The sequence below is a fragment of the Neltuma alba genome, unplaced genomic scaffold (assembly GCF_004799145.2).
Source record: "Neltuma alba isolate B1F8T4 unplaced genomic scaffold, ASM479914v2 tig00012190_pilon, whole genome shotgun sequence".
NCBI classification, from domain to species: Eukaryota; Viridiplantae; Streptophyta; class Magnoliopsida; order Fabales; family Fabaceae; genus Neltuma; species Neltuma alba.
This window is the reverse complement of record NW_021636730.1, coordinates 339,115-352,158: the sequence shown is the minus strand read 5'-3', so window position 1 is coordinate 352,158 and position 13,044 is coordinate 339,115. Positions and strand designations below refer to the sequence as shown.

At 36.4% G+C, this 13,044-nt stretch overlaps 2 protein-coding genes across 3 annotated transcripts; both read left to right on the top strand.

Moving 5' to 3' along the window:
- The first annotated feature begins 381 nt into the window (after positions 1-381).
- Positions 382-5,003, top strand: LOC114724473 (transcription factor TGA2.3). Its single transcript, XM_028910828.1, has 11 exons — positions 382-538; positions 934-1,037; positions 1,445-1,518; positions 1,658-1,801; positions 1,969-2,040; positions 2,111-2,170; positions 2,356-2,433; positions 2,564-2,615; positions 3,478-3,749; positions 3,944-4,192; positions 4,482-5,003. The coding sequence occupies exons 1-11, from the start codon at positions 441-443 to the stop codon at positions 4,626-4,628; spliced, it is 1,350 nt and encodes a 449-aa protein (XP_028766661.1). The 5' UTR covers positions 382-440; the 3' UTR covers positions 4,629-5,003.
- A 2,620-nt stretch (positions 5,004-7,623) lies between these two features.
- LOC114724455 (uncharacterized) lies at positions 7,624-11,175 on the top strand. 2 transcript variants are annotated; one of them, XM_028910804.1, is made up of 3 exons: positions 7,624-8,047; positions 9,319-9,466; positions 10,588-11,175. In XM_028910804.1, exons 2-3 carry the CDS (start codon positions 9,344-9,346, stop codon positions 10,645-10,647), a joined length of 183 nt encoding a protein of 60 aa, XP_028766637.1. In that variant the 5' UTR covers positions 7,624-8,047; positions 9,319-9,343; the 3' UTR covers positions 10,648-11,175. The 2 variants fall into 2 exon arrangements, with proteins under 2 accessions (XP_028766637.1, XP_028766636.1); XM_028910803.1 differs by having other exon boundaries at positions 7,625-8,052.
- Positions 11,176-13,044: the final 1,869 nt, after the last annotated feature.

Sequence of the window (13,044 nt, the reverse complement as noted above, 5' to 3'; positions counted from 1 at the left end):
ATATCCTCTTGCTTCAATTCTGGGAAGCTTTCTTAAGCTTGTTGCGAGCTTCGTTATTAGAAGGTGGATTCTTTTGTCTTGTGTCTTCGTGATTTTGGTCTTAGTTCTCTATTTGGCAATTTTGTGCTGCGAAGAACTGAGTTTGAAAGCGTGGTCCTTGGTGGTGTACGGAGAGTCATGTTGCCTTAGCTTTTTCCTTCTAGTAGATGTTTTGCTGGTCATGGTGTAAGACGAATTCGCGGTTGCTTTTTTTGATTCTCTTCTTGGAGCTCGTGGTTTCCTTGAAGCTTTGGTCTTTAGAAACCGTCAATTCTTAATATTCTTGAGCAGGTACCTTTATGTTTTAAGATGTGTTTTAAAATCGTTTTATGAAATGGACGCAGGCCTTCTCCTATTGTTGTTTGTTGGAGATAACATGGTATTGTCGAGGATGATTATTGATGGGTAGTAGAACAGTGAATACTAAGACCGACAACAGTAACAAGTTTGCGAACGGCATGCCGAGTTACGCTCCGCCGCTGCCTACTTCTTCCTCCATGTAAGTCTTCATACGATTCCTCTGTTTCATATTGTATTGTTTTCCATGGTTTTCACTTCTTGCTGTCAAATTTATAATTTTTTTAGCCTTCCCTTGTCAACTCTGAGCTGATGTTTCAGCACGGTTTACGCTTGTTTTCTTCACTTGCATAGTTATACTAATGATTGATATACTAATGTTCTGCGATTCCTATTAAGTAAGTAATTCCAAGTTAGCAACTGGTCATGCTTGAGTGGCGGTGCTTTTCTGAAAATTGACGCTGCACTTCAAGTTATGTCAATAGGCTGTTTTGAGATTTGTTTTCTCATGGTTGTGTCTGTTACAAACTGAGAATGCAATTTCGTGTTTTCTTCTCACCATTATGACCTGTTGATGTGCTGTATTTGGGTTTGCAGGGGTACGGAAGGAACTTCTGTTCTTCCTTCCCGAATGTCTGAATTTGGAGGCATTGATCAGTCTTTCGGATTACGTGTGGAGGATGCTATCAATCTTAGCCGAAGTATGATGCTCACATTTTAATTACTTTTAGTCATACCCTTCTTTAAGTTAATTGTTGCTCTTACTCTATTCTGTTGTCATATAATTATCTAATCTCGTACCCACTGTTTTAATGATCTTCTCAGGCCCTAATAAGAAAAATGAAAGAAGAATTTTCGTTGCTCTAATTATTTTCTGAAATGCCTTGAGTGCCGCACTGAACTTGTTTATGGACTTAGGGTGTTGGCTGCTTGCTATTCTAATCTACCTACCATATTTTACGAATTGTTCCGAATTATGTTGTATGTTTTTTTTTTGGGGGGGGGGGAAGAACCATATACTTTGAAGTTGTTCGTATTTGTTTTAATTTACTGGTTTATTAAGTAATGCTGTATCTAACGCGTCTTTGAATATTTTATAAATCCCCAGATCCTGTATTCAATCAAATGAAGTCAAATAACCAGCCTCTGGGTGTTGACGTTCATTTTGGCGCTTTAAATAAGGTAACTCTGAATCTTCTGTGTGGAGTAAACCCAAAATATGATTGGAGTTCCTACTTTCTGCACTCTACTCTTATGTGGAAGATACAGTCTAAGGCAAACATCTAATATAAATCTTCCTGCTGCAATCTCGGGCTCTCAGACATTACCACTGCAAAATGACTCAAATTCCAATCTGGCTTCTACATCTGGTGGCCAGCGTGAGAACTGGGGGGAGTCTAACATGGCAGATGCAAGCCCAAGGACTGACACTTCAACAGATGATACAGATGATAAAAATCAAAGGGTGACTTGTTTGCTTCTATTATACATTTTATTTTATGCATCTGGAATTTTGGTCACAGATGAATTTTTTTACCTTTTGGTGATGCCATCTAAGCTATTGTTGCACATTCTTAAGCAGATAGGAAAATGCTTTTAAAAACAATTATCAAACGTGGTGTTGTTTTGCAGTCTGAGAGGGGTCAACTAGTTGTTGGGGCTTCTGATTCCAGCGACAGATCAAAAGATAAAACAGATCAAAAGGTTATATCATTGATTTTGCTTGCATAATTTAGGTGTGGTGTTATTATATAATAATTTTGTAACCATGCAGACACTACGGCGTCTAGCTCAAAATCGTGAGGCTGCTAGGAAAAGTCGGCTACGAAAAAAGGTAAGATAAATTGTGCTGATGCAAGTGTCCCTACACTCCTGGTAGGATAGTTCAAGTTATAGTGAAAATTGGGCAGCTGCTGCATGCGGCATAGTCATATTATTGGTTTGATGATAATCTGAAGGTTCTTCATGTCTCACTTTCTCACACGCTCTCTGTTTTGATCGTTGTTCATATTCATACAGGCATATGTGCAGCAATTAGAAAGTAGCAGGCTGAAACTGACTCAACTTGAGCAGGAGCTCCAACGAGCCCGCCAGCAGGTTTCGTTATATTATGTTTGTAGTTGTTCCTGTTTAAAATTTATGCCTTAAAATGCTGTACTTCTCCACCCTTCGATCCTGACTATTTTATTGCATCATAGATTTTAATTAGGTTATTAATCTTTTGTAGGGTATATTTATTTCAAGTATGGGAGATCAATCTCATTCAATGAGCGGAAATGGTATTTAAGCTTCTTCCTCCAACCATGTTGACTCAAGCTTGGGACTTAAATCGTTACACTTCGAGTGGTTTCTTAGATGTTCTGGGTTTATTTCAAATTTAAAGCTGTTACTATAATCATTGAAAAGGTCGTTAGTGGTCAGCATGACATTCAATCAGTCATTTGTGAACTGTAAGATTGACTAGTAGATGACGAATCCCCCTAAGTTGCCTGCCTCATCACAACATGGGATCCCAAATCAAGCGAAGCTTTTTGTGCCTGTTTTTACCTGTAACCTGACTTCTAAACCCAACTTCCAAATGACCTTGTGATCATAGGTTGGGTTAAATTTTCATGTATGCTTTTGCCCCTTTTAATATCTCTGTCCTTGTTAAAGGACATTATTTATCTTCTGTATATGCTGGTCAAATAGACTCATAAACCACCTAGGTTATGAAGTCTTGATGACAAATTATGTTTTTTCAATCACCCTCTACGCAAAGGCTTTTGAGTTGTGGCTTTCGTCTCTGCCAGGCCAGCCTTTTGCAGCTTATCTTCTAAATGCCATATCCTGATTATAAGACGATATCTTACTGTGGCATCAAAAGCTGAAAAGCTCAGAAAGAAGCGAGAAAGCTTTAGTTCTGAGGAAGTTGATCCTCCCTTAAAATTTTTCAATTTTATGCCGCACTCTCCCTCTATGCTTACACTTTTTTATTCCCATTTTCCTAACAAACTTCCTTTACAATATCCGAATGAAGCTTCCTTGTGTTGTTGCTGCCCAAAATCTTTGGCAACTTCATTTTTTTACCTTGTTAAAATTTTCATTCTTTGATTGTGATTCTCAATCACTAGCACTTCTATTAACTGGCTTGTGGTGCAGGTGCAATGACCTTTGATGTGGAGTATGCACGTTGGTTAGAAGAACATAACCGGCAGATAAATGAGCTGAGGGCTGCAGTCAATTCTCATGCTGGAGATGTAGAACTTCGGACAATTGTTGAAAACGTTATGACGCACTATGAAGAGATTTTCAGGCTCAAGGGTGCTGCAGCCAAAGCTGATGTCTTCCACATACTATCTGGAATGTGGAAAACACCAGCTGAGAGATGTTTCATGTGGATTGGAGGCTTTCGCTCATCTGAGCTTCTCAAGGTGAGAAATCTCTCTCTCTCTCTCTCTCTCACACACACACACACACACACACACATTTTAATAGATGCGGTATTCTGTCTTTCATGGTATGCTGGGGCAACCATGTGGCGGTGTGCCCATTATAAGTTCTCAAAGGACTTTTCCTTCTGTGATATTTTTCTGCCTAACTTTGAACTTTGCTGGCGCTGATTCAGCTTCTTGGAACCCATTTGGAGCCATTGACAGAGCAACAGTTGATGAACATTTACAGCTTGCAACAGTCATCCCAACAGGCTGAAGATGCGCTGTCCCAAGGAATGGATGCATTACAACAATCACTAGCTGAGACTTTGGCTAATGAGTCATCCACCCCATCAGGGCCTTCAGGGAATGTGGCAAACTATATGGGGCAGATGGCTATGGCCATGGGAAAGCTGGGTACTCTCGAGGGGTTTCTTCGGCAGGTACTTAATTATCCATCTATTGTCTGGTTTGATATTATTGCCTCAACACTTCATCTGATGGATTCAAGATGCAAAGGATCATCAGAGTATCTGGTAGAAAATTGAATAAGGAAGACTACTATAATTAGAGTGAGGGAAGATATGAAAGGACTCATCAAATGTATGTAGGCCTAATGAGAGTCTAATCATTATGGTATATAATCCTACAAGTAATGGGCAATTTTGCACTCAGTAGACGTGTTAAGATCTTATTAGTGGAAAAAGATATTAATCTAATCGTGTAATGTAGGCTGACAATCTGCGACAGCAAACATTACAACAGATGCTGCGGATATTAACCACGAGGCAGTCGGCTCGAGCTCTTCTTGCGATAAGTGATTATTTCTCCAGGCTACGAGCCCTGAGTTCGCTGTGGCTTGCCAGGCCGAGGGAATGAGGCATTTCAATGCCTAATCTGAGCTATGTTCAAGAACACTATCATTGTACACCAAATTCCTCTTGAAGCCTAGTAGTGTGCTGTAAAATTTGATTTGTACACATCGTCATATGTAATATATCTCTCCGCAAACTGCTGGTGCCTGGTTTTAGTACCCGCCTATCTTATCTCTCTCTGATTTTTCTTCTTTAGTTTGAAAATAGTCTCAATAATCTGGGTTTGTTGTAGATGTTTGATTGATAGAATTGAAGGGAAAAATATAGAGTAGTATTTGTACTTCTGTGTACAAGTGTTCATTGCTCGAGACATCAGCTTTGTTTTATGGGAAATGTACTTTTTACTCCCATTACTTGTGGTATAATCAAGTTTAGAGCATAAATTTAAGAAAAAAAAGATGTTCCATGAGCTTTAACAGTGTAAATTTTGAAGGGTTCTAGTTATATTTTTAAATTTGAGAATGTTTCGATGCGTTGGAAATAATAATATTTAGGTGTCAAATTTGTGTTTTCTGAGTGGAAATTTCTTTTTGATGCATTTCATTTAAACGTCACGAATCATGTAGGCAGACCTGGTGAACCGTGTTAGGTGGGTTAATTATAGGCTTTTTTTTTTTTTTTTTCCTCCCAGTCAATTAAGTTGACGTAGAAACAGCCATATTCCTTTTTTGTTGCTCCATCTGTACTGTAAATGTAAATGCTCGTCTTAAGTCTAAACAAAATGGTCATGGTCAATATTTAAAGGGTGTGACATTCTGGAAGAGTTTGGGGTTGACTGTCATTTCAAATGTTATCATTGCTATGGATGCAAATTTAGAGCAGTATAATTTTTAGATTTGCCTAATTATTCTTTCGCAAATAATAGCAACACGCGCAGTTATTATGTCTTAATTGAAAACCATTAGCAATGAAGCTATTAAAATTATGATTCTAATTTTTCATAAAGATTAAAAAAATGATGTATCATGGAACTCCCCCTGCCCCTACGTAAATTGTATTTTACGTGCTACTTATCTGATAAATGAAAGGATCCAACTTATATGTTAAGCTTTCGGCCTAAAAAAAAAAACACTTGTATAGCTATCCAATCAATTAGTGACGAATGTGGCTTCTACATCTCGTTAACTTTTTCCCCCCTTAAATAACATGTATTTTCTATTGGAAACAATTTTATTTGAGATATTATTGATCACTAAATATGAGCACTTCTCTCAACAAATATTTGAATATTAATTCTTCACTGAGGAACTAGTCTTATCTACTAGACTTAACTCTTGTTAGTTGCATCTCATTAACTTTTATAACTCAGTTAAGCCAAAATTTAGGTGGGGGAGCCTGAAATTCCACTCCATTTTTTTTTGTTTAAGTATAGGTGTTTTTTTATTAGAGATAATTTTATTTAAGATAATGTGGGGTATTAAATATAGGCACCTCTTCAAGCAAAAAATTCCACTCCAGTTTTTTTTTTTTTGGACGGAAATTCCACTCCAGTTTAATGCGCCAAGTTGACGTTGTTACTAGAGCAAAGCCTAATAGGAAAGCTAACCTTCATTAGTTGTTGGTCAATAGGACAGTCCACAAAGTCCAACACTGGGTTTGGGCCGGAAACGGGGTAAGAGTTTTAAAAGAGGTGTTTATCCTTGTATTATTCATTTATTTTAAATCTCTTCGTTTTACTTATTTATAAAAGAAGTTATTTATCATAAAATTTATCATTTTTCCACTTTTCGAATCTTAAAATATTTTACCTCATTTACTGATGATAATTTTTTAGTATGCTTTTTGAAAGATGATTTGTAATTTTAATAAATAATCTCATTGCAAAAGTTTACTTCAATAATAAAAACAAATTTTTTTATATTATAGAAAAATTAGCTTGAGTTTATTCAATTAGACCAAATGCGGTTACGAAACATAGAAGTGCATAATAAGCAAGGATAGAAATCATGTAATTATAAAGAGAAAACCTGTGATCCCTCCTGTAAGCTAAAGTAAGCTGCAATTTTTGCCCCTACTTTATTTTCTTTATTCTTCTTTTTTTTTCCCCTTTCAGTTATTTTGGACGCTGGTGCTTGGATAGAAACAAAATCATAATTTTAAAAATAATTTTATAATATATAAAAAAAAATATATAGATGAGTCTATCTTAATTTGCAGAAAAGTATTTTTAAAAACACTCATGGTGCATCCAAACCACCCCCTGATAAGGCTTTGTTTGGTTCAACGAAAGGGAGGAGAGGGGAGGTTAATTAAAAGGAAGAGAAGGGAGGTCATGGTTTTATTTGGTTGAAGACTTAGAGGGGAGGGGAAGGGAAGAGAGATTTTTTGTTTGGTTCACAAGAAAAGGGGAGGGAATGTAATTATAAATTAACAAATATGTCCTTATCTCTATATTTAGACTGATTTTTTTTATTACAATATTTATATCAAAATTATTATTTCTTAATTTATCAATTTAAAAAAAAACCAATTACCTCACTTACATGTGATAAAAAATGATAAAACTAAAAAAAAATAGAAAATATGATAAAAAAATTTAATATTCAATCTCATTAATTTTATAAATATATGTATTAATATATATGATATGTATATATTATATAATTATAACACACGCGTTATGATATGTATATATTAATATATATGCATGTTATCTGAGATTATAATACATACACGCTATGATATATAATTATAATACACACATATCATGATATATATATTAATATATATGATATGTATATATTATAATATTATAATTATCAAATATTATTAGGGGCTAAAAAAAGAAAGAAGTAAAAGAAAGATTTTTAATAAGATGGACAAACTTGAAATATTGAAAAGTTAGTATGGATAATTTGGTTAATATTAAACATAATATTTCTTTCCCTTCTGAAAAATTCCAAATTTGGAGGGGAGTATGAGGAGGAGAGAGGAGCACTAAAAGACAAATTTTCTCTCTCCCCTCCCCTTTATTTTTTTTAACCAAACACACTCATCTCCTCCTCTCCCCTCCAACCAAACAGAACCTAAGAGAGAACGACGGCGTTTTTCGGGGAAATCAACGTCGAATGATCTGAGACCAAGAGCGCACGACGCGGGGGAGGCACGCTGGAGGCTGATCACTGTTCATCGTCTTCCTCCCTTGAATCAGAGACGCCGAGACTGGTTTGAGCAGGATAGATACCAGAGGAGACCACGCCGAGAACGCCATCGAAGAGAGATTGCAGACGCGTTTGGGAAGCTGGTTTTTCCCTGTTCATCATTCTCTGGAGCTGGAGGCGACGGGTTCGAAGGGCAGAACTTGAATGCACGCCGTCGACGAGGGAGGAAGGTCACAGAACCAGAGGAAGCCATTTCAGATTCGATGAGCTGAGGGGATGCAGCTATAGGAACATATCAAAGAAGGGAAACACCATAATTGAAGTTCTGTTAGTTGTTCTTCCTTTTATGCTCATTATGTATTTGAATCTTGGATTGTTTTGTGCTGAATTAAGACTGATTACAGTGATGTGTAGCTAGGTTGTTTTTGCAACCTAGAGGACCTATAAACCTGTCAGTTGATTGAATTTTGTTTCACCGATTGATGATGTTTAATGTTGATTTTGGTTACTTAATCTTGTTGTGCATTATCTATTTGATGACTGGCCGCCATTAAGTGTGAATTTGACTATTAAGATTTTTCTTGAAGAAGGGGATTTTAATTAAGCTCTGAGATTAAATAATATGGGATTGGATTGCAATCTAATTTGTAATTAGGATAGAAATATATCTAATTATCCCATATAATTGTTGATGAACATGATAGAAGGGTAATTATGTTAGACATAACATTTTATACTTGAGAGAGGGTTATAAGTGGACCAATAGGCATTTGTAGCTAATTGAGCTCTAGCTTAACAAAGTTAACTAATCAATTCAGTGAACCAAGGTTTAAGAAGGTAGCAGGGGTGGTTGCCCTTTATTTAGTTAATTTGATAAAGCTTTATTTTATTTTATTTTAATTTCTTTCCACTTAATTTAAATTCAGTTTTGATGTGCTCAACTTAAATGAAAAGAGGAAATTTAATGCTTAATCATTGGTTAACTTGGTTTTCTATGGGATCGACCTTGATAAACCATTAATTGCTTCGCAGCCTGTACACTCGCGGTCCCTATCAATTTTTGGTAGCATCACTTCTATTCCCTTTCCTCAGCTCCTTTTACCTCCTACCGAACATAGCATAATAGTTATCTTCAGTAAGGGTTTGATGCAGCATAGATTTTTCACTAGCATATTTTGTGGGGTGTGTAAGCACTGTATTATAAGTGGTATTTTTCTTTTCTTTACTCAGCTAGGGTTTGGATAATGGATGTTTCTTTTGGATTTGGAATCTGATTCTGTATACTGAGTTTGTGACTGGTCTCAGATTTTTAATGGTTCCGTCATAAATGATTGAATCTCGGTTACAGTATCATATAGAATGAGAAAGTATGGACTTTGTTATGGATTCAGTGACGATTGAAAATTTAGATTGTCATAGTTAATCTGAAGTGGAGTCTGAGATGTGTAGTACACTGACACCATTTTTATCCATTGTTTTTGGTTATCATTTCTTTTTGTGTACTTCTCTGTATGACAATAACTGAGCAGTGAGTATTTGTTATCTACTCTTCTATACTTGTCAATGCTTACTTCAAATGGCATATGATTGCAGGGCCTGGTCTCTACAAGAAAGAAACATGCCTCATAGAACCCGACCTATGACAGCATTACTGGTATTTACTGGATTAAATGTTGTTTTGGTTTCAACAATTACTCCAGTCTACGACTTTGTTTGCTTTCATCCTTATTGGGAAAGAAGGGTAAGAGTGTTGCTCACTTTAGTTTTTCCTATTATCTGGATCTGTTACTTGGCTACCTGCTGTAGAAAGTTTGCTACATTTTATTTTATTTTATATTTTTTGGGTCCCTCATGCAAGTATGTGAGATCATGCCAGCTCTATCAGAGCACTTTTACTATTAGCCCAAGATACTTTAGCCATCGAGCAGGCCTCAAAATTGCGTAAGCAGTTTGGATAAGGTTTTTCATGAATACTCAGTTCATTTAAAATAAACAGAGAAACATCACCAGTAACCACACCGAACTCTCATGTATTAGCCCAAGACACTTTAGGCTCGACGCAAACCTCAAAATTGCATAAGTAGTTTGGATAAGGGTTTTCATGACCACAACCTGTTTACAAACTACGCAAAACCTCCTATTTATAAGCCTAAGGATTCATTAAGTAACTCTAACCAACTCTTCTCCTTTCATTACAATTATGTATCAATACCCCCTTCCCAAGAGATCCTTGCCCTCAAGGGTCAAGGTAGCCTAGTCACTAGAGCGACCTAGGTATCACAGCAGATAGTTGTAATTGGAAGTTGTACTGAAATATGTAAGTCGTTAATGTTGATAGGAAGTTTTCCAGCCACTAGTGTAGTGAGTATTCATCAAATGATATTGAGCCTTTATCAGTTGAGCCATTAAATTTCTGTTCTTCCCCTTTAGATCCGAGAGAATTATCCTTTCTTGCTTACTCTTATCAATTGATACCATTTCTAAGGGTTCCACCAGCTAAGTGCTATATTTGACCTTTCAACTTGTGCGATGGTCAGTGCTCCTGGCCAAGTAAAGGGCCTCTGTGAGCACAACACGCAACTTTCTTCTTCCCCAGAGCTTGCTTATATCTATCAACACTTGGAATCGCATAGCCATGTGAAACAGAAAGCATTTTTGACTCTGGAATTGGCATTATTTCATTTACTTTTTAAGATAATCTGTATAACAAATCAATCTCTGAAATTGGGTTTTTCCCCGTGCATTACTAGTTTTTAAATAATGATGAGCAGTGAGGCCAAAAAAAAGTGATGAAGAGATGTACCTGCCATTGATTTACTAATTAGCCTATTTGAATCACTCTTAACCTCATCTTTGTTACAGAGGGAACAGCGTCGTCAGGAACGCGAATCTGCGGTAGCTAATGATTCAGAATCAGCCTAACGGGTTCTATACGAGTAGGCTTTCTGAAGGACTCTCCCTGCCTTCAATTCCTGTTGTGGCGGTAAACCTATGAAATCTCATAACATCAGACCTTATTCTTTGGGTATTGTTAAAGACACGTCTGTTTTAAGTTTCGGGAGCTTTGTTCAAAATCTGATCCAAGCAACCAACCCTATCAGATTTACATAGTATTTCTTTCTATTTTCTTTCCTTATTCGGCCAGGGTATTACACCATTTAGTGAGGTATATATCCGTCATTTGATGGAAAATTCAGGGAACTAGTCAATTTTGAGTTGAAGTAGATCTTCTTGAGTATGAAATGAAACTAATTCTTGAGCTTGTGATCCCTTGGGTGAAGGGATAAATGTGGTCCTTCAAGAGATGTGTTTTGCTCAGAAGCAATCCTCCTCCTTTAGGCTTTTCATTCCTTTGGATGTTGCTGCAAGTTTAATATTAGCTTTTTAGAGTCATTCAAATAATCAGATTACTTTTGGTGAAGCCTTTGAATGATGCATCTTGACCTGATTCTTAATTTTATGTGCAATATTAAAAATGAGGCGATGATTTCTCTCTCTGTTTTTTTAATTTTTGGTGGGCACCAATTTTATTTCTTGGTTAATTAGTGTAGACAATGATGAATATTAAAGGCAAATAAAGGGGAACCAGAATCTAGCATTATCAGGTCGGGCAATGATGAGATTGAAGAAGGAGCTTCGTGATCTGAATGATTAGCTTGAACCTCTTCTACTTGATTATAGTTGAGGGAGATCTATCAGGGTAATTTAGAAAAAAAACTGATAAATATAAAAAATAGGTCTTATATTTAAGACTAAAATTAACTCAAGAATTAGGACATATATTAAGGACTGGTGAAGTATTTTGTACTATCCTAATCCTAAATATAAGAGTTAGTTAACTAATTTGAATAAATTAAAAAAATGAATTAAGTTATTTGTAATAAATAAATGTTGTCTTTTTTAAAATATCCTCGCTAATCAAGTTTATTGGCAAAAATTATTATTATTACAAGAACTATGTTAAAAAAATGAATAAATATGAGAGATAAGGTGGATTGAGATATTATATTTAGGATTAAAATGAAAGTCAAATTGGGCCTTATATTAAGGATCGGAGGCAGTATATTTATTGAAGAATAATATATTTATTTTTAATCAAAATCCCCAAAGAGAGTATACGGAAATTTTTTTTTTTTACCTGTGTAATGTAGTGGCGAGAGGTTTGAATAAAAAAATAAGGATTTTTTTTACTAAGTAAGGATTTTATGATCAAATGTTAAGTAACGATTTTACTTGTGATTGTGAGTGACGTAAAGGAGATTTTTTTTTTTAAAAAAAAAGTGGAACTCTTCTTTTCGGGTATAAAGTTGGGTCTTATTTAAAAATTTGTTGTAAGGGATATAATTCCCCTGGATTAGATGAAATAATGAACACGTTCTGCATAATTCTTGTTCACATATTAGTTACTCGAGCAATTGAGTCCGAAAGAAGCTAACCCGAGGCCCGATCCGTTTTCAAGCCAGATGCTGACAGCTGATTCGTGATGGTACGGACAACCCACGGGTATTAAATTCAAGCGTGTGGCAGAGCGAGACGAAGTTTGAATATGAGATCGCATACATACGCCTGGATTACCAATATCCTTAAAATGGAGCACGCACGCTCGTGTGGAGGCGCGTGCGGGTCAATTGGGTGCGAAGAATGATGGACAACTGATGATCAACGGACGTAGAAGCTTACAAGCGAATAGTTATCAACATTTTGGTGTCTGCGTTTTTATTGAAAAAGAACAGGGGAAGGTGGGCCCCACATAGGCAGAAACGTCGAAGGTTCATTGGCTGGATTCAAGATTTGTCATGTGTGCGCTCCACCTTTCCCACTCGCATGTGCGGCTTGTCCCGCCTTGCTTTGTCTCCGGGCTTCCTCCGCTCCCCTGCTTCGCTCCCCACCCTTGTTTACCATGCCCCCCCCCGGTTCCTTCTTTCATTCCGCGCAGCGGTATGTGCTTCTGTCTCCGGTGACACGCGTCGGTATCTTCTGCTCCCTGTTTCCTGACCGTATCTCCCTAATCCTCAGAATCTTCCAATACCATCCACTTCCAAATCCTTGATTTTTCTTTCTTTATAACGACAAAGCTTATACTTAATGCGATCATATTTCTATATCACTAGGATTTCATTATTGAACGAATCCGAATCTTTTACCCTTTTCTGTAATAATGATGTTTTATTTTTATCTCAATAAATAATTTCAAAGAAGAATAAGAATTCGTGTTGATTATTAATCCTGCTCTTGTAGCTGGATTCTCTCAGGCAATTAAAAAAAAAAAAGAAGTAAAATTGACTTGTTCTCCTCAAATCAATCATCACTCGATAAAAG